At 45.9% G+C, this 20,622-nt stretch overlaps 1 protein-coding gene across 1 annotated transcript; it reads left to right on the top strand.

Annotated features, from left to right (window-relative positions):
- Positions 1-741: 741 nt before the first annotated feature.
- On the top strand, positions 742-20,290 carry LOC130322896 (E3 ubiquitin-protein ligase ZNF598-like). The gene is made up of 12 exons (XM_056553114.1): positions 742-1,994; positions 8,276-8,388; positions 9,617-9,746; positions 10,231-10,442; positions 12,149-12,372; positions 12,602-12,719; positions 13,024-13,211; positions 13,294-13,390; positions 14,124-14,926; positions 16,527-16,665; positions 17,770-17,896; positions 20,225-20,290. Exons 1-12 carry the CDS (start codon positions 1,815-1,817, stop codon positions 20,288-20,290), a joined length of 2,397 nt encoding a protein of 798 aa, XP_056409089.1. The 5' UTR covers positions 742-1,814.
- The last annotated feature ends 332 nt before the right edge of the window (positions 20,291-20,622 follow it).

Here is a 20,622-nt window from a genome sequence, read left to right as displayed (position 1 = left end):
GACAGAGCCCGTCCATATACAGTGCCAGACAGAGCCCGTCCATATACAGTGCCAGACAGAGCCCGCCCATATACAGTGCCAGACAGAGCCCGCCCATATACAGTGCCAGACAGAGCCCGCCCATCTACAGTGCCAGAGAGCCCGCCCATATACAGTGCCAGAGAGCCCGCCCATATACAGTGCCATGCAGACAGAGCCCGCCCATATACAGTGCCAGAGAGCCCGCCCATATACAGTGCCATGCAGACAGAGCCCACCCATATACAGTGCCATGCAGAGAGAGCCCGCCCATATACAGTGCCAGACAGAGAGACCCCATATATGGCCCCTGTCCTCTAGGAGGTAACACACAGGCAATCCGTGTCTCAGAAATGTAAGAGAAATGATAATTTAGTCCACCTGCTCTACTAATACCAGATGGACGTCTCCACTAAGAGAGACAACATGGCGGCACTTCTGTCACTTTTGTCAACAGGAAGTAAAAAATATAATGGACGAGCTGGAGTTTAGTGACACCTGACAGTCTCCCAGATATTATTTATAAAGGGAACAGCAGAACAACCGCGCAGTGTCCAGACTTCACCAGCAGGGGTCCCCATCTAGCACGGTAACAAGTAGCTTGTGATAGAGTTGAATCCTCCGGAGAGTCACAGAGCGCAGGCTGAAGTGGACGCTCTGCTCCGTCCTCAGCTCGTACTCTATGGTTAACTTCCGGCGGAATGCGTCAGTTGCGTGACGTTTCCTTAGCCGGTAACGTGTGTGCGCTGTTGTGGAGCGAGGGGTCGGCTCCATCCCCACCCGGAACTTCTAACGTTAGGCCGGGACTCCTCCTCCTCCGTTTAATCTTCACCCCGGCCCTTGGTGCTGCTTTACGGCCACACAGCGGCTCTTTCCAGTAACATCTTGAAGTATCTTGTACTGTCAGTGTGGCCTCTGCTGCCTCACTGCTCACCAGTTCCCCCTCTTTCTACCTTTCGGCTCACTAGTGTCCTCCTCCTGCCTCACAGCTCACTAGTGCCCCACCCCCTCACTCACTTGCCCCACCCTACTCATTAGTACCCCCACTTCCTACCTCTCTGCTCACAAGCCCCTCGTTCTGCTTCACTGTTTACAAGTGCTCCCTAGTGCCCCTTTTCTTACCTCACTGCTCACTAGTGCCCTCTTCTGCTCACTAGTGCCCTCTTCTGCTCACTAGTGCCCTCTTCTGCTCAATAGTGCCCCACCTTTCTTACTAGTGCTACATTTCCTATCTCCCTGCTTACCAGTGCCCCTTCTCCTGCTCACTAGCTCCTCCACCTCCTCATTAGTTCTCTCTTCATCTCTTTCACCACTTTATACCCATTAATACCCCCTGCCTCACTTCTCACTAGTGCCCCCTCCTCCTCTAGTGTACCCCTGCCTCACTTCTCACTAGTGCCCCCTCCTCCTCTAGTGTACCCCTGCCTCACTTCTCACTAGTGCCCCCTCCTCCTCTAGTGTACCCCTGCCTCACTTCTCACTAGTGCCCCCTCCTCCTCCTAGTGTACCCCTGCCTCACTTCTCACTAGTGCCCCCTCCTCCTCTAGTGTACCCCTGCCTCACAAATCACTAGTGCCCCCTCCTCCTCTAGTGTACCCCTGCCTCACTTCTCACTAGTGCCCCCTCCTCCTCTAGTGTACCCCTGCCTCACTTCTCACTAGTGCCCCCTCCTCCTCTAGTGTACCCCTGCCTCACAAATCACTAGTGCCCCCACACTCTACCCCCCCGGTACACAATCGTGTCTTGGTATTACCACTACTGATCAGAGGGGCACCTTCATCTCTCGCCTGCTGGCCATGGCGTCCAAGTCTGGGAAGCTGTTTGATCTGGAGGGGAGCTGCGTCCTGTGCTGTCAGGAGTTTGATGTGTTCGCTCTAGGGAAGTGTGACCACCCCGTGTGCTACCGCTGCTCCACCAAGATGCGGGTTCTGTGCGAGCAAAAGTACTGCGCCGTGTGCCGGGAAGAGCTGGACAAGGTGAGAGGTGACCCCGGCCTGGGCACCACCGTAGTGTCATTTATTTATGGGTAACATTCTTCTTAAAAACAAAACAAAAACTTTTGACATGTCCTAGAGCTTTGATACTGCCTCCAGCTGTTGCAAAACTACAATTCCCAGCATGCCCAGACAGCCAACGGCTGTCTGGGCATGCTGGGTATTGTAGTTTTGCAACAGCTGGAGGCACACTAGTTGGGAAACATTGTGCTAGAGACGTGATCAAGCACAGACCTCAACGCCAGGACTGTGATTGATCTAAAATCCCAACAAGTTTCTTAAAGAGACAGTAACCCTTAAAGGGGTACTCCCGTGGAAAACTTTTTTTTATCTATTTATTTTTTTAAATCAACTGACTCCAGAAAGTTAAACGGATTTATAAATTACTTCTTTGAAAAAAATATTTGTCCTTCCAGTACTTTTTAGCAGAGGAAATTCTTTTCTTTTTGAATTTCTTTTTTTGCCTTGTCCACAGTGCTCTCTGCTGACACCTGATGCCCGTATCAGGAACTGTCCAGAGCAGGAGAAAAAAAATCCCCATAGCAAACCTATGCTGCTCTGGACAGTTCCTGAAACGGACAGAGGTGTCAGCAGGGATGCACTGTGGACAAGACAAAAATAGAAATTAAAAAATAAAAGAATTGCCTCTGTAGCATACAGCTGCTAAGAAGTACTGGAAGGACAAATAATTTTTTGATTGAAGTCATTTACAAATCTGTTTAACTTTCTAGCACCAGTTGATTTAAAAAAATAAATAAAAAAAAAAAAAGTTTTCCACCAGAGTATCTATGGAGGGACAGAGGCTTCCATAGATATGAGTGTCTGTTGTGCTCAGCAGGTTATTTCTATGGAGGTGAAGTGTCAGGTTTCTGACAGCTGCTGATCTCATGGCTGCCTGCGGGACCTGCTGGTGACAATTCGGCCCTATCCGGTCACTGCTGATTCCTAACCAGTGTGCCTCCAGCTGTTGCAAAACTACAACTCCCAGCATGCCCGGACAGCCTTCGGCTGTCCGGGCATGCTGGGGGTTGTTGTTTTGCAACAGCTGGAGGCACACTGGTTAGGAAATGTTGATTTAGTGAATAAGAGCTAGAATCTGATTGGCTGACACCAGAGCCAAGGTTCATCAGTACATGACATTTCCATGGTGGTTTGGACTCGGGCTCGGTTGTGTAAATGACGTCTCTATTATAGTGTGACGGACTTTTCAGTGATTCACTACTCTTCTGTGAGTCACCGGCACTGGACAGGCTGGTCGGCTGTCATTCCCCAGGTGTGGTATACGGCGCCCTCTGTCTCATGTGTTTAGTAGTTTGGACTGTGATTATTTTTTGGGGGGGTAATTTTTAAAGGGGTTATCTGTCAAAAATTATTTCTCCTCTATAATAAACTTAAAGGCTGCTTTCACACTATGAAATTCATCTGTTTTAAATATCCATAGTAAATGTGATGGGGTATAAATATATGGATTTATGATTATGTAAAATATATATATAACAGAAACAAATATACAATTTAGGAATAGATATTATATAACTATACAATCATTTCTGTTTTTTATATATTTTTTTATATAATCACAATTTTATCCATATATTTATACCCTATCACATTTAATATATATATAATCTCTATCTTGAGGTCTGTATCACATTTCTTTATTTATTGGATTACAAGATAGATAGATAGATAGATAGAGATAGATATATATATATATATATATATATATATCTATCTCTTAGTGTGAGCCCCCCGACCTCCATTTTTGTTTTCTTCGATTTAAATATCCGTTTGATGTTCCGTTATGAAAACCCTGTTAGAAAATCCCAGTATAGTCTATGGGATTTTTACATTATCCGTTTTAACTAGTTATAACCCGATATTAAAAGGGTACTCCGGCCCTAAGACATCTTATCCCCTATCCAAAGGATAAGGGGATAAAATGTCTGACCACTGGGGACCCCCACAATCTTGCATTCAGCACCCACTTCGGGGAGCTGCACGCCGCGCGGCCAGCTCAGAATCTGCCGTGTGATGATCACGGGTCAGGACTCCGCCCCTGTGTGACATCACGCCCCGCCTCCGCTATGCAAGTCTATGGGAGGGGGCGTGACGGACTCCTCCAGGTGGGTGCTGAATGCAAGATTGCGGGGGTCCCCAGCGGCGGGACCCCCACGGTCAGACATCTTATCCTCTATCCTTTGGATAGGGGAAAAGATGTCTTAGGGCCGGAGTACCCCTTTAATAACGGGTTAAAACGGATAATTTAAAAATCCCGTAGACTGGGATTTTCTAACGGCGGTTTAACGGTCAATTTTCAGGGTTTTTATAACGGAACATCAAACGGATGGATTTTATAGTGTGCAGCCTAACTTGCCTTCTGCCACTCCCCCGGTGCTGCGTGATTCGGTCCCCTGTCCTCCGACCTCGGTCTTCTCCTGGCTACTGGGGCCCGACACATCACTGCGCTCAGCTAAACCTCAGCCACAGCGATTACCGGCCGTGGTGGGACATCGCTTTGGCCCGCAATTAGCTGAGCACAGTGTGACATAGCTGGGCCGGAGCATAGGAAACCAATTCTAGTGGAGGGTAAGTTAAAGTTTATTAAGGCAGTCCGGGCATATAGGCGTAAGAATAAGAAAAAAATTTCAGAGCCGCGGGGATCTGATCATCCATAATGGCTCACCTGGCTCCAGCCGTCTCCTGGGGTCTTCTGCTCTGGTCTGAGATCGAGCAGACCAGACCAGAGCAGAAGATAGCTGATAACACTGATCTGTGTTATGTCCTATGCATAGCACTGAACAGTATTAGCAATCAAAGGATTGCTATAGATAGTCCCCTATGGGGACATAAAAATTATTATTATTTTTTTTTATAAACATAGTTGGAATTACCGCATGCGTAAATGTCTGAACTATCAAAATATAATGTTAACTATCCCGTATGATGAACAGCGTAAACGTAGAAAAAAAATCTCTAATTGCTGCCTTTTTGTCACATTTTATTCCCAAACAAAATTTATAAAAAAATGTATTAAAGCTTTTATATAAGCAAATGCGGTATCAATAAAAAGTACAGATCATGGCACAAAAAATGAGGCCTCATACCGCCGCTTATACGGAAAGATGAAAGTTATAGGTTGTCAAAATAGAGGGATTTTAAACAAACTAATTTGGTTAAAAAGTTTGAGATTTTTTTTAAGGCTAGGGGATAAGATGTCAGATCGCAGGAGTCCCACCGCTAGGGAATTTGATTGGAATGGAAGTCGGGGGCCATGTGCGTTTACAAAGCCCCCATGGTGCCAAAACAAGGGACCCCCCCCCCACATGTGACCCTATTTCGGAAACTACGGAAACTATTTCGGAAACTTTCGGAATGTAATAAGGGGTGCAGTGAGTAATTACACCCCACTGGCGTTTGACAGATCTCTGGAACAGTGGGCTGTGCAAATAAAAAAAATAATTTTTTTTCACTGTTCAAAAAATCTTTTAGACACCTGTGGGGTGTAAATGCTCACTGCACCCCTTGTTACATTCCGTTAGGGGTGTGTTTGCCAAAATGGGGTCACGTGGGGTGGGGGGGGGGGGTTCCACTGTTCTGGCACTATGGGAGCTTTGTAAATGCCCATGGTGTTCAATTCCAGCCAAATTCTCTCTCTAAAAGCCCAATGGCTTTCATTTGGGAGGGTGGGGGGGTGGGGGTAAATGTGTAAGGGTGTGTATATGTAGTGTTTTACTTTTTTTATTTTGTGTAGTGTAGTGTTTTCAGGTTACATTCACATAGTGCTGGGCGGTATACCGGTTCACACCAAATACCGGTGTGTGTTTTTTTTTTCTTTACGATATGAATTTTTCACATACCGCAATACCGTTTCCATAGCAACCAACTCCAATGCGTGATGGCGTAGAGAAAAGTCCGGCGGCACAGCGTCTCTGGGAAGTGTAGTCCGAGCCGCACTGACTGTGAGGAGCTGGGAGGGGACTACAACGTGACTTCCGGGCGGGAGCGGGAAACTCGAGCAGAACTGCGGAGACATGGAGGAGAGTTACGGGTGGCCTGACCGAGATCCCGGGTACCATGGTGAGGACCCCCGACTACCTGACACTATACTGAGGCCTCCCATCCCCCCCCCCCCCCCCCCCGAAATACCATTTAAATACCAGGAAACCGCCATAATTAAAAAGAAAATACTGTGATATACATTTTTGGTCATACCGCCCAGCACTACATTTACACGGGCGGGGATTTACTTTGAGTTTCCCGCTGGGAGTTTGAGCAAACTTGCAGCAGAAAAGCTCACTGTAAACCCCCGCCCGTGTGAATGTACCCTGTACCTCCAGCTGTTGCAAAAGAACTCCTCCCAGCATGCACTGAGACCATACATGCTGGGAGTTGAAGTTATGCAACAGCTGGAGGCACACTTTTTCTATGAAAAAGCTGGAGGCACAGCTACAACTCCCAGCATGCTTGGAGTTAGTTATGCAACAGCTGGAGGCACATTTTTTCTATGAAAAAAATGTGCCTCCAGATGTTGCATAACTACAACTCCCAGCATGCCCTTTGGCTGTGCATGCTGGGAGTTGTTGCTGTTGGCAGGAGGCAAACAACCGACCTCCTGCTGTATTCATCCGCCGCTGCTGCCTCCACCGCCAGGGACCACGCCGCCGCCTCCAGGGACCTCCGCTGCCATTGAAGACAGGTAAGAGACCCCCAACAAGCCCTGATCGCCGCCCAGATCACAGCCCAGCAGGCTAGGGTGATTGGTCGGTCCTCACGCGATCGTAAGGTGACACCCGTGCCATCTCACTCCTGCTGGACAAGGGTGATTGGTGCCGTCTTGGACAGCACCAATCGCCCTTTTCTTTTGTCTCAGGACCCCCTCCCAGGAGTTTGCACAGGATGCCTGCTGAATGATTTCAGCAGGCATCCCATTCACCCCCCAGTTACCGGCAGTGAACGGAAACGTCCAGGGCGTGCATGTATGCCCTGGGTCCTTAAATCCCAGGATGCCAGGGCATACCAGTACGCCCTGTGTCTGGGATGGGTTGAAGGGGTATTCCAGGAAAAAACTTTTTTTTAAATATCAACTGGCTCCAGAAAGTTAAACAGATTTGTAAATTACTTCTATTAAAAAATCTTAATCCTTTCAGTACTTCTCCTAGAGCTTCTGAAGTTGAGTTGTTCTTTTCTGTCTAAGTGCTCTCTGATGACACGTGTCTCGTGAAATGCCCAGTTTAGAAGCAAATCCCCATAGCAAACCTCTTCTAAACTGGGCGTTTCCCGAGACAGGTGTCATCAGAGAGCACTTAGACAGAAAAGAACAACTCAACTTCAGAAGCTCATAAGTACTGAAAGGACTAAGATTTTTTTAATAGAAGTAATTTACAAATCTGTTTAACTTTCTGGAGCCAGTTGAGATATATAGATATATCTATATCTATATCTATCTATATATATCTATATATCTATATATCTATATATCTATATATCTATATCTATATATCTATATCTATATCTCAACTGGCTCCAGAAAGTTAAACAGATTTGTAAATTACTTCTATTAAAAAATCTTAGTCCTTTCAGTACTTATGAGCTTCTGAAGTTGAGTTGTTCTTTTCTGTCTAAAGTGCTCTCTGATGACACCTGTCTCGGGAAACGCCCAGTTTAGAATATATATAGTTTTTACCTGGATAACCCCTTTTAAGGTCCCAGATATTTTTAGCAGGTTCTGCATCAAATCTGACAGTCCGCATGCCACACGTAAGAATGGGGTTTTCCAATTCTCCTTTATGACGTATAACGAAGATCCCTAGGTGGGATCCAACTGCTGAGACCTCCCCCCCCCCCCCAACCAATCTTAACATTTCTCTGTCTAGTGAATTGTCAACCAACAAATATATATAGAATATGCGCTATTGCAATGATTAAGTTTAGTTTCATTTTGGTGAGTAAAATTAAATTAAATTAAATTATTTTTCATAATAAAAAAAATATATATGTAATGTTGTAGATTATGTGTGTAGACCAGTGTTTCCCAACCAGGGTGCCTCCAGCTGTTGCAAAACTACAACTCCCAGCATGCCCGGACAGCCGAAGGCTGTCCGGTCATGCTGGGAGTTGTAGTTTTGCAACAGCTGGAGGCACCCTGGTTGGGAAACACTGGTGTAGAGTTTTCCTTTTTTCATGGCTGCCCAGGATGTAGTTGCATTTCTTGGATATAATTTGCTTATAAAATTCCAACCCTTCTGACTTTGTCCTTACAGGTGGTGTTTGTTAGAAAAGTTGCGCCCTTCTTAAGCATCAACACCTCCCAGATGCAATGTGAGATGAAACACGACATCTACTTCAGTGATAGCAAACTTTTCTCTCTCTTCAGGTAAGTCAACCTTGATTAGACGGCATATTCAATCTAACGGGCTCCCCTTTTAAAAGAGCACTCTGTATAGAACTGTTATGTTTAGTGCAGCGTCGGCGTTATGCCGCCGCCTTTTGTTTTTTGTCTGTAATTAACTTAAAGGGGTACTCTGGCGCTTAGACATCTTATCCCCCTATTCAAAGGATAGGGGATAAGATGCCTGATCGTGGGGGTCCTGCCACTGGGGACCCCCGTGATCGTGCACGCTGCACCCCGTTAGAATCAGTCCCCGGAGCGTGATTACTGTCAATCACGGGGACGGAGCATTGTGACGTCACGGCTCCACCCCCCATGTGACGTCACAATCCGCCCCCTCAATGCAAGCCTATGGGAGGGGGCGTGACAGCAGTCACGCCCCCTCCCACAGGCTTGCATTGAGGGGGCGCAGCGTGAAGTCACAATGCTCCGTCCCCGTGATCGAGCGAACACGCTCCGAGGACGGAGTCTAACTGGGTGCGGTGTGCAAGATCACGGGGGTCCCCAGCGGCGGGCCCCCCGCGATCAGGCATCTTTTCCCCTATCCTTTTGGATAGGGGATAAGATGTCTAAGCGCCGGAGTACCCCTTTAACAGTAGTGTTTGCAGATCAATGTGGAGTAGTACAGGTCTACACTGGGTGGTACAGTAAGTCACGCAGGAACGTTCATGAGTGAGTCCTATAAATTACCAAATGGTTCCATGTACAAAGCTCACTGGGCATTGTAAAGTGATGCCTTGGCAACTATACCACCCAGAATGGGGCCTGCACCTTCCCATACCCAATCTGAAGATTGGGCTGGAGATTAAAGTTATAGGCTGCTGTGAGATTAAAACAAAAAAAAAAAAAAAAAAACATGGGCTTTTGGTGATATTGTGGCTCTAATAGATTTTTTTTTTTAAATTTATTTATAAAGAATCAGTAAATGTTTGTATTCTGCATAGCAATAGGGGGATAGATTTATCAAAACCTGTCCAGAGGAAAAGTTGCTGAGTTGCCCATAGCAACCAATCAGATCACTGCTTTCATTTTTAAAAAGGCCTCTGTAAAATGAAAGAAGCGATCTGATTGGTTGCTATGGGCAACTCAACATTTTTTCCTCTGGACAGGTTTTGGTAAATCTCCCCCCCCCCCCCATAGTGATACCCCCAGGTGAGTGGTTTTGCTGTAGTGTCTGAACGTATTTCTCAGACATCATGTATTTCTTATTCAGGCGCTTGCTGCAGCATGAATGTCACCTGTGCCCTGACATGAGACCCTTCCACGCCTTTGCTGACCTAGAACAGCACATGAGGAAACATCATGAGCTCTTCTGCTGTAAACTCTGTCTGAAGCACCTGAAGGTGAGAAGATATTTTGCTGCCATGTCTGTCTATAGATTGCTTTGCATTTCTTTGTCTTTTTCTATCCGCTCCTTGTATGAGCCTTAAAGGGTACCTTTCATCAAAAAAAAAACTTTTGATATCTTATAGATTAATGTATGCAGAATAACTTTACAATAGCATGTTGTTAAAAAATATTTCTTTCTATTTAATTTTCCACTTTGAAAAAATGACCACTAGAGGTCTCCCTACCAGTCCTGGCCACAAGGCCTTTTTTTAAATAGATTTAAAACTCATGCAGGAGTCCTAAATCTCAGACTGCAGCCGGGACACAGACAAGCTCCTATTTTTTAATAACATGCTATTGGAAAGTTATTCTGCATACATTAATCTATAATATATCAAAAGTTTTTTTTGAGGAGAGGTACCCTTTAAAAAAAAAAAAAAAGCTGCAGCAAATGTCTTTGGTGTCTTCACGTTTTTATGTTCTGTTCATCATTTTAAGAATTTTACCTATGAGCGGAAGTGGTATTCACGGAGGGATCTCGCCCGTCATCGCATCCAAGGCGACCCAGAAGACACATCCCATCGTGGCCATCCTCTCTGCAAGTTCTGTGATGAGCGTTACCTTGACAATGATGAGCTGCTGAAGCATTTGCGCAGGGACCACTATTTCTGCCACTTCTGTGACTCTGATGGGGCTCAGGAATACTACAGGTAAGTGACAGAAGGCGCAGTCTGTTTTTATGCTCTTTTATACATTCTTTTAGTATTGTAGGAACACCCCAGCAGAAGGGGTTATCCAGGAATAAACTTTTTTAGGGTACGTTCACACGTGCTGATTTTCAGCGTATTTTACGATGCGGATCAGCTGGTGAAGGCCCCGCTCTATGCTGGCTTTACATGTGCCTGCTCGTAGTGGCAATACGCCGCTACCAGCAGACACACTGCGATGTGCGAGTCGCAGTATACTCTCACATCGCGGGAGCTCTCTGCCTAGCTCAGAGCAGGGAGAGCGGCCATGATGTGCGAGTACTCCGCGCACATCGCTGCAGTGTGTCTGCTCGTAGCGACGTATTGCCGCTACCAGCAGGCACATGTAAAGCCAGCATAGAGCGGGGCCTTCACCAGCGGATCCGCAGCTAAATACGCTGAGAAAATCCGCGCGCGTGAACGTACCCTTAGGGTGCATGCACACCACGTTTTTGCTGTACAGTTCCCTTGTACGGTTTCAAGTTAAAAACCATACGGAACTGTATAGTAAACCGTATGTCAAACGCATCATCCGGTTGTGTCCGTTTTGCATCCTGTACGGTTTTGTCATATTTTTTTTTTTTTTTTTACCCGTACCCAAAACTGTAGTCTACCACGTTTTTTGGTCCGGGTGAAAAACCGTATTAAACCCTATACGTTTTTTTAACATGGGAGTCAATGGGAACCGTACAGAACTGTATGTGTGTACAGTTTCATCCGGTTTTCACCATACGGTTTTTGACTTTGCAGTTTTTTTTTTCTTGGAATTTCAATCAAACAAGTGAAACTTTATTCAAAATGGAGTGAAAAGTTAAAAACGTATGAGTTTTTTTCTTAAAAAACGGATACAACTGGACATCATTTTTCAAACCTTATATGGTTTTTAACTGTATACGGGTTGAAATTTGTACACATGTGTAAAAACGTGGTATGCATGCACCTTATATATATATATATATATATATATATATATATATATATATATATATATATATATATATGGCTCCAGAAGTTTAGACAGATTTGTAAATTACTTCTATAAAAAAAATCTTAATCCTTTCAATAATTATCAGCTGCTGAAGTTGAGTTGTTCTTTTCTGTCTGGCAACAGTGCTCTCTGCTGACATCTCTGCTTGTCTCGGGAACTGCACAGAGTAGAAGAGGTTTGCTATGGGGATTTGCTTCTACTCTGGGCAGTTCCCGAGACAGCTGTCATCAGAGAGCACTTAGACAGAAAAGAACAACTCAACTTCAGCAGCTCGTAAGTACTGAAAAGATTAAGATTTTTTTTTTTTAATAGACGTAATTTACAAATCTGTTTAACTTTCTGGAGCCAGTTGAGATATATATATAGGTATATATTATAGATAGATATATTAATATATATTATAGATTATAGATATAAAGACATTTCCCTGGATAACCCCCTTAATCCAGGCATCAGAATGTTTTATGTGCATGTGTGTATGCTTACTACATCTTCACTGGTTACTTTACAGCAGTGGCGTCCGAACTGTGGCACTACAGATGTTGCAAAACTACAACTCCCAGCATGCCCGGACAGCCGTTGGCTGTCCGGGCATGCTGGAAGTTGTAGTTTTGCAACATCTGGAGGCCCCCAGTTTTAACACCACTGCTTTACAGTATGTTTGTTTTTGTTTTCCTCACAGTGACTACTCATTCCTGAGGGAGCACTTTCGCGAGAGTCACTTTCTGTGTGAGGAGGGGAGGTGCAGCACGGAGCAGTTTACACACGCCTTTCGGACTGAAATTGACTACAAGGCACACAAAACCTCCTGCCATAGCAAGAACCGCGCCGAAGCACGCCAGAACCGGCAGATCGATCTTCAGTTCAGCTATGCTCCAAGACATAGTCATAGTCGCAGAGCTGAGGGTAAGGACTGTCAGTCCATATATCTGTCCTGCGTTTATTTAAAGGAAGTTTTTTTTTTTTTTTTTATTACAGTAAAGTTCGTTTAATTCATTAGCATTAGGGCAGGTGCCAGATTACCAAGTTTCTGGTTTACCGGGCGTTAAGCGGAGTTAAGTTTACCGCACTGTAGGAATAAAGTCTGGTTCATTGTTTCTTTTTTTTCTCATATATGACTTTTTGTGTTTTTCAGGTGTAGTTGGAGGGGAAGATTATGAGGAGGTGGATCGATATAACAGACAGGCAAGACCAGTAAGGGGGTTGGCACGTGGAGGTCAGCAGAACCGCAGGGGGAGCTGGAGGTATAAAAGGTAAGCAGAGAGGGTTGAGATTGGCAACGTTTTTGGGCACTGCAGCAGTTAAATAACAGTTGCAGAAGTGTACAAGGCCTTTAACCCGTTAACGACCATGGACGTCTATGCTCGTCCATGTGCCGTTAACGGGGTATGACGCGGGTTCCTGACTCGAGCCCGCGTCATACCGGCTGATCCCTGTAGCTGGGGGCCAGCGTTAATAGCCGACATGCGGCTGGCTATTAACCCTTTAGATCGCCGCTGTCAAAGGTGCCTTTTAACTGTGCCCTTTTAACTGTTGTGTTTTCTGATTATCTTGCAGAGAAGAGGAAGATCGAGAGATTGCTGCTGCAGTGAGAGCGTCTGTAGCAGCCAGAAGACAAGAAGAAACTGGGAGAAAACAAGTCCTGGAAAATGGCGATGGCCCAAAAAGTAGGACGGAGGACTTTAGGGATCCTGAGGAGGGACGCAAAGCAAAACCTATCCCTAAATCCTCTGGAGATACCACAGGTGACTGAAATTCTTTTGTGCAACTTCAGACACCAGCTTCTTCCAGGACAGATACTATAACAATCTGCAAATATTTTCTTAGGTCCAAAAGAATTGGGTATGACCTCAAACTCCTCCAACGGGGTATTGAAGCCAGAAGACTTCCCAGCTTTTGGCTCTGCTGTGGCTGCACCATTGAGGTATGATAAGAAGATGTCTCCTGTGAGCCGGTCTACAGGAACATATTTAGTGCTCATGAATATCAGGGGGAAAAGGAAAATGATTTACACATCTAAGTAGTTACATTACTCAGGGCGTAAAAGCAGACAAAGCCATGAGTAGTGTGCGGGAAGATTTCCAGGAGAAGCAGCAGGACACCTAGCTATGTACAGGATTTTCACAGACCCTGCAGCAGCTATTTAGAAATAGTAAAAAAAATAAAGAGCGCAAAGGTGTCCATTGACTTTATGTAAATTATAAATGTTTTCATTTTACTATGTTCTAAGTGCTCTCTAATACAGAGGACGTTATTTAATACAGAGGACGTTACAGACAGTGTACAATGTAGGTGAAGTGCGCCATGCAGTGTGCGCAGCGCTTGCTCCCGTCTGTCTGATTGACAGGCAGGGAGCTGCGCTGTGCTCGTCAGTGTCCAGGCTGCACTATGAGAGTTAGGACTTATATACATGAGTCTGAACTCTATAAGAGACTTAGAACATGTAGAGAGACCCCTAGTGGTCAGTTTTTACAAGTCAAAATAAATATATAAATATAAAAAGAAATGTAATGACACAGTATTATAAAGTTGTTTCTAATACATTAATAAACAACATATAAAAAGTTTGTGATGACAGGTACTCTTTATTGTTAAAGTTCTTGTTAATGTAGTTATAAAATGATTGAACGGGACCTGAGAGTTATTTTTCTTTGCAGTGCACCTAAACCAGCTCCTGTTAAATCAGCTCCTGTTAAACTAAAGGAAGAGGATTTTCCAAGTCTGTCGTCCACCTCAGGCTCCTCCTCAGCTTCCCCCTTCCCTGCTGGGCCATCGTACACTTCTTCAGCAAGGTCTTCAAAAGCTTTCCATGAAGAGGATTTCCCAGCCTTGGTGTCCAATATAAAGCCTGGTAAACCACTATCGGCTGTCACCTCTGCTTGGACAACTTCCTCTTCTAAAAGTTCCACAAAACCCTCTTCACCTACCATAGCTGCTTCAAGCAAAGTATCAAAGAAAGCCGCCCAGCCGAGTATCTCAAAAGGTCCCTACAAGAAACTTCAGAGACCTCCTTCCCTCTCCGACGATGAAGATGACGGTACAGGGATAACTGCGCAGGAATTCCGCAATGCTCCGACCATGATGGATATCTCTAAGCTGCTCACCACATCTTCTTCCCAAACAAGTGGGAAAAGCAACAGAAAGAAGCGCGTGGGATCAGAGCATCCAAGCCATTCATCCCCAGGTCTTACTGTAGAAGAAAGGTCGACGAGTTCTTCCCTCAAAGAGAATGCCACAGAGATTGAGCGCACCCCGACACCCCCTGCAACATCAATCCTCAGCGATAAGTCAAACACAGTTGTTAATGGTCTCAGTGAGAAAAAGGTGCCGGACAAAGGAAGTGGCTGTAAAGATCCCCCTGGGCTGAAGACTTTGTCCTATGCAGGTCCAAAGTACCCTGGACCAGATGAGGATTTTCCAGCATTGGGGAACAGTAACTCGATGAGGATGCCACCACCAGGTAAAATCCCACCAGTAGTTTTTTTAATTATTTTTTTTGTAGACCTCTCACTGGTATATCTGTTGGGAGAAAAAAAAAAAAGACAGATACCGGCGCCTAGTGCATTACCCTTGGTAACAGGAGCAGTAGGTCAGAGGATCGGCCCAAGGACCATATAGATGGCTGCTCACCTTAGGTACGATAAAAAAGAGCCTGTCTCCCCAGTGATATTGGGGTGCTATGTGGAGATGTAGCCGCTGCTTGCCTCTTGGGTTGCAGGATCCAGCAGGGTTGCTGGCCTGGATGCAGAGGAGAAGAGACTGGAAAGAAAACCCTTTGGTGATGGCGCTGCAGCTCTCTCAAATGAAGAGGATGGACAAGAAGATATCTTTACAAGGTTCACAGTGGAGCCACTTTTATTAGATTAAAAAATAAATAAAAAACAGACGATGACGCATTTCGAGAGGTGCCCTCCCTTCCTCAGATCAGGATCCTGATCTGAGGAAGGGAGGGGACCTCCCGAAAAACGTCATCACCAGTTTTTTTATTTTCTAATCTAATAAAAGTGGTTCCACTGTGAACCTTGTAAAGATATCTTCTTGTCCATCCTCTTCATTTGAGAGAGCCGCAGCGCCATCACCAAAGGGTTTTCTTTCCAGTCTCCTCTTCTCATTGGTATATATCCCTTTACCATAGCTAAATAATAAACTAGAGGACAAAGTCACACCTTTTTAAATCTGGAAGGTTTTGAGTGTCTCTAAGGGGCATTCCCACCTTAGACATGTATGATCTATCCACATATGATAGATTGGGGTTTCCCACTTGGCGAGGTGACCTCTGGCCATTGCACCAGGAAGCCAATGAATAGAAGAGGTGGACGCACATGTCTACAGGTCTCTCCAGTCACTTCTGTAGAGGTTACTGAAACATCTGAGCAACAGGACACCTATTACACATTTATTTATGGCCAACTTATAGGACATGCCATAGATGTTTAAGGAGGGAGTACCTCTTAAAAGGGGTATAAGTGTCTGGGGAACATTCTAGCCCCCTCCTTCAGAGATGCACTAGTGTTACAGCCTTTTAGGCCAATCTCCTTTCTCAGCCGGTGATTGGCTGAGCGGCCATCACTCCTTCTTAAAGGGGTACTCCGCTGCTCAGCTTTTGGAACAAACGCTGTAGTTGGGAGTTTGTGAAGTCATAGCCCCGCTCCCTCATGACATCACTTCCCGCCCCTTCAATGCAAGTCTATGGGAGGGGGCGTGACAGCCGTCACGCCCCCTCCCATGGACTTGCATTGAGGGGGCGGGGCGTGATGTAATGAGGGGGTGGGGCTATGACTTCGCAAACTCCCAACTCCAGCGTTCGAGCAGCGGAGTACCCCTTTAACGTTGAATGTGGGCTCCACGGCCCACTGGAGTATGGAAAGTTGAGCAGCATGAGCCGGGTCCCTGCGGACGAACCTCCCCATGATCAGACACTTATCCCCTATCGGGTAAAGTTGTGTTCCCCAGAGTGCCCCTTTAAACATTGACATCAATAATTCCTGGTAGTTCGAAATTATTTTAATCAACTAAAATTCTGAAGATGTTTATTAACCTGGTGCTTTTTTTTTTTGTAGGATTTTGTCCCGTAGTGACTGCCGCACCTTTGCCACCTCCTCCAGGATTGTCCTCATCGGTTGGGAAGCCTCCTCCAGGATTTACCAATGTATCATCGGCGCCTCTCCCTGCACAGCCACCCGTCAAACCAGTGAAGGAGTGAGTAACAATTAACTTTTTTTTTTTTATTCTCTTGAAGCTATTAAAGGGGTTATCCAGGAAAAAACTTTTTTATGAGAAAAGGGCTGCAGTGCCCTTCTCTCATATATAGGGGGCATTCACCATCATTTCTTCAGGATGTCCAAATAAAGCATTTCCAGGGTGATGTTTGAATTGTGGATAACAACTAAATGTGTTTTAGAAAATTGTAAGCACCTTTTTAAAGGGGTACTACCGTGGAAAACTTTTTTTATTTTTATTTTATTTTTTAAATCAACTGGTGCCAGAAAGTAAAACAGATTTGTAAATCACTTATATTAAAAAATCTTAATCCTTCCAGTACATTTTAGGGGCTGTATACTAAAGAGAAATCCAAAAAGAAATGCATTTCCTGTGATGTCCTGACCACAGTGCTCTCTGCTGACCTCTTCTGTCCATTTTAGGAACTGTCCAGAGAAGCATATGTTTCGTATGGGGATTTTCTCCAGTTCCTAAAATGTACAGCAGAGGTCAGCAGAGAGCACTGTGGTCAGGACATCACAGGAAATTCATTTCTGTTTGGATTTCTCTTTAGTATACAGCCCCTAAAAAGTACTGGAAGGATTAAGATTTTTTTTTTATAAAAATGGTGCCAGAAAGTTAAACAGATTTGTAAATCATTTTTATAAAAAAAAAAATCTTAATCCTTCCAGTACTTTTTAGGGGCTGTATACTAAAGAGAAATCCAAAAAGAAATGAATTTCCTGTGAAGTCCTGACCACAGTGCTCTCTGCTGACCTCTACTGTACATTTTAGAAATTGGAGAAAATCCCCATACGAAACATATGCTTCTCTGGACAGTTCCTAAAATGGACAGCAGAGGTCAGCAGAGAGCACTGTGGTCAGGACATCACAGGAAATGCATTTCTTTTTGGATTTCTCTTTAGTATACAGCCCCTAAAAAGTACTGGAAGGATTAAGATTTTTTTTTTTTTATAAAAATGATTTACAAATCTGTTTAACTTTCTGGCACCAGTTCATTAAAAAATAATTAAAAAGTTTTCCACGGTAGTACCACTTTAAGCTTTCTGTTTTTCTTTCCATCTGGGTCTCGTTCTGCACCAGGACTTACCTCAGACCTGAGAACTTCCAGCAAAGAAACATCCACCTGATCGACTCCATCAAAGATTACCTGCACAGCGACGAGTCCAAGTTCAATGAATTTAAGTCCTATTCTGGCAAGTTCAGACAGGTGAGTACTGAGCGCCGTGTGTGTTGTATACAGCTGCGGACAAAGTTTGGAATATGATAGTAATCGCTTCCATTGTTTGCTAAACGTTTCGATTTGTCACATGTAATTGCATTTAGTTACCACTAGATGGCATCTGAATTCGGTTCATTGTGATTTACATCTAGTAAAGCAAACTGTAGACCTCCAGCTGTTGCAAAACTACAACTCCCTGCATGCCCGGACAGCCTTCGGCTGTCCGGGCATGCAGGGAGTTGTAGTTTTGCAACAGCTGGAGTCACCCTGGTTGGGAAATACAGGTCTAATGTGTATGTGGCCTCCTCACACTTTTTCAGAGAGAAAGAAGCTGCTGCCAGAGGAGTCTGACAGCAGCTTATCCTTCCTCTGTCCATTCAGAACACATGAGCGCTGGTCTTGGCTGGACGTTCATGTGTTCGTAGTAGGGCTGCACGATTTATCGCAAAAATAATCAAATCATGATATATGCCGTATACAATTACGTGCCCACAAAAAATCTGGCGATTTTATTAGAGCTTGAATTTCCGTGGGTCCCCGGCTCCAGACCCTGCATGTGTAATATGGTGCCGGGATGTGGGGGGGAAACAAAAAATGAATAAAAACTGATGCTCACCTAGCCCCGTTCTCCTCTGTGTTCCCGGTGTCTTCCCTGTACTCCAGAACAGCAGCTGGTTTCAGGACTTTTCCGCACAGCCAATCAGTGGCCGCAGCGGTGTCATGTGTCAAGCCAGTGATTGGCTGAGCAGAAAGGTCCTGTAAGTACAATCAGCTGCTTGTCTCTGAAGAAGGAAGCACAGAAGATCCAGAGACAGCAGGGAGAAAAATGGGATCTGCAGCAGATCTACGGGGGACCGGGGCTAGATGAGCATTAGGTTTCTTTTAGGTTACTCCCACCCACCAGGACCATATTAAAGGGGATGGGGGGGGGGATAGACATGAAACCAGGAGGGGGAGGAGGGGGGGATAGACATGAAATTAGGGGGGGGATAGACATGAAACCAGGAGGGGGAGAATAGACATGAAACCAGGAGGGGGAGGGAGGGGGGATAGACATGAAACTGGGGGAGGGATGGGGGATAGACATGAAACCGGGAGGGGGGGATAGACATAAAACCGGGGGAGGGAGGGGGGATAGACATGAAACTGGGGGAGGGATGGGGGATAGACATGAAACCGGGATGGGGGATAGACATGAAACCGGGAGGGGGGATAGACATGAAACCGGGAGGGGGGATAGACATGAAACCGGGAGGGGGGATAGACATGAAACTGGGGGAGGGAGGGGGGATAGACATGAAACTGGGGGAGGGATGGGGGATAGACATGAAACCGGGAGGGGGGATAGACATGAAACCGGGAGGGGGGATAGACATGAAACCGGGAGGGGGGATAGACATGAAACTGGGGGGGGGGGGGTTCAGGGGGGATAGACATGAAACTGGGGGGGGTTCAGGGGGGATAGACATGAAACTGGGGGGGGGGGGGGATCAGGGGGGATAGACATGAAACCGGGAGGGGGATGGGGGATAGACATGAAACCGGGAGGGGGGGATAATAGACATGAAACGGGGGGGGTTCAGTTGGATGACGGGACAGTGTGCGCAGCGACGTGATGACGACGATGGAGAGCGCTGACGATGCAGGGGATCCCGAAGAGACATGAAACTGGGGGGGGTATAGACATGAAACTGGGGGGGGTTCAGGGGGGATAGACATGAAACTGGGGGGGGTTCAGGGGGGATAGACATGAAACTGTGGGGGGGTCAGGGGGGATAGACATGAAACTGGGGGGGGGGGGTCAGGGGGGATAGACATGAAAATGGGGGGGGGGGGTTCAGGGGGGATAGACATGAAACTGGGGGGGTTCAGGGGGGATAGACATGAAACGGGGGGGTTCAGGGGGGTTAGACATGAAAGAGGGGGGGGTAGACCTGAAATAGGGGGGGGGATAGACATGAAATCGTGCGAGGGGGGGGGGGTAAGACATGAAACCGGGGGGGGGGGGGGGGGGGGAGGGATAGGCCTGAGATTAGAGAAAGAAATATGTGTGGGGGTGGGGGGGGGAGATAAAATGGTGGATATTGAACATGAAATAGAGCTGGGAAATGGGGAGATAGATGTGGAATGAGAGTTGAAATTCCCTACATGTTACATCTTAATGTGAAATGGGGAGAGGGCGTTAAATGTTGGGAATTTCACCATTTGTCTATTCTATCGCAGTCTTTACCTCCATAAGTGCAGCCCTAGTTTGTAGGGATGAGAAGAGAGCGGTCAGACGTGTCGATGGCTTCATGTATTTCTTTGTTTTTCAAGGGATTGATATCTGCCTCTGAGTATTACAAAGCTGCCATCAACTTCTGGGCGAGAACTTCAGTCTGATCTTCAACGAGCTCCTGGTGCTTCTTCCAGATAACACCAAACAGCAGGAGCTGCTGAGCGCCCACCAAGAGCTGCGACTAGACAGAAACAAAGCTCCAACAAGTCCAAGTAGAGCAAGAAAGCCGCCTGGAAACGGGACTCCAGCTCCCCGAACTGGACTACTCCACCTGCCCCTCCTGCAGCCAAGTGCTGGCCCCCCAGGACATTGCATATCACAAGGAGTTGCACCTCGAAGACAATGACTTTCCCTCGCTCCAGGCCATCAGCCGCATCATCAGTTAGGCCCTTGGAGAACATACCCCAGGTTTGGGTGTGCGCTCGAAAGGAAAGAG

Source organism: Hyla sarda, unplaced genomic scaffold (genome assembly GCF_029499605.1).
Source record: "Hyla sarda isolate aHylSar1 unplaced genomic scaffold, aHylSar1.hap1 scaffold_2387, whole genome shotgun sequence".
Taxonomy (NCBI): Eukaryota; Metazoa; Chordata; class Amphibia; order Anura; family Hylidae; genus Hyla; species Hyla sarda.
This window is presented reverse-complemented; position numbering and strand designations above follow the sequence as displayed.

Bases quoted from the DNA above. Each gene is read 5' to 3' on its own strand.
- LOC130322896 (XM_056553114.1), top strand. From the start codon at position 1,815: ATGGCGTCCAAGTCTGGGAAGCTGTTTGATCTGGAGGGGAGCTGCGTC. The intron at 13,212-13,293 runs GTGACTGAAATT...ATATTTTCTTAG, and splicing joins ATCCTCTGGAGATACCACAG to GTCCAAAAGAATTGGGTATG. The intron at 16,666-17,769 runs GTGAGTAACAAT...GTTCTGCACCAG, and splicing joins CCCGTCAAACCAGTGAAGGA to GACTTACCTCAGACCTGAGA.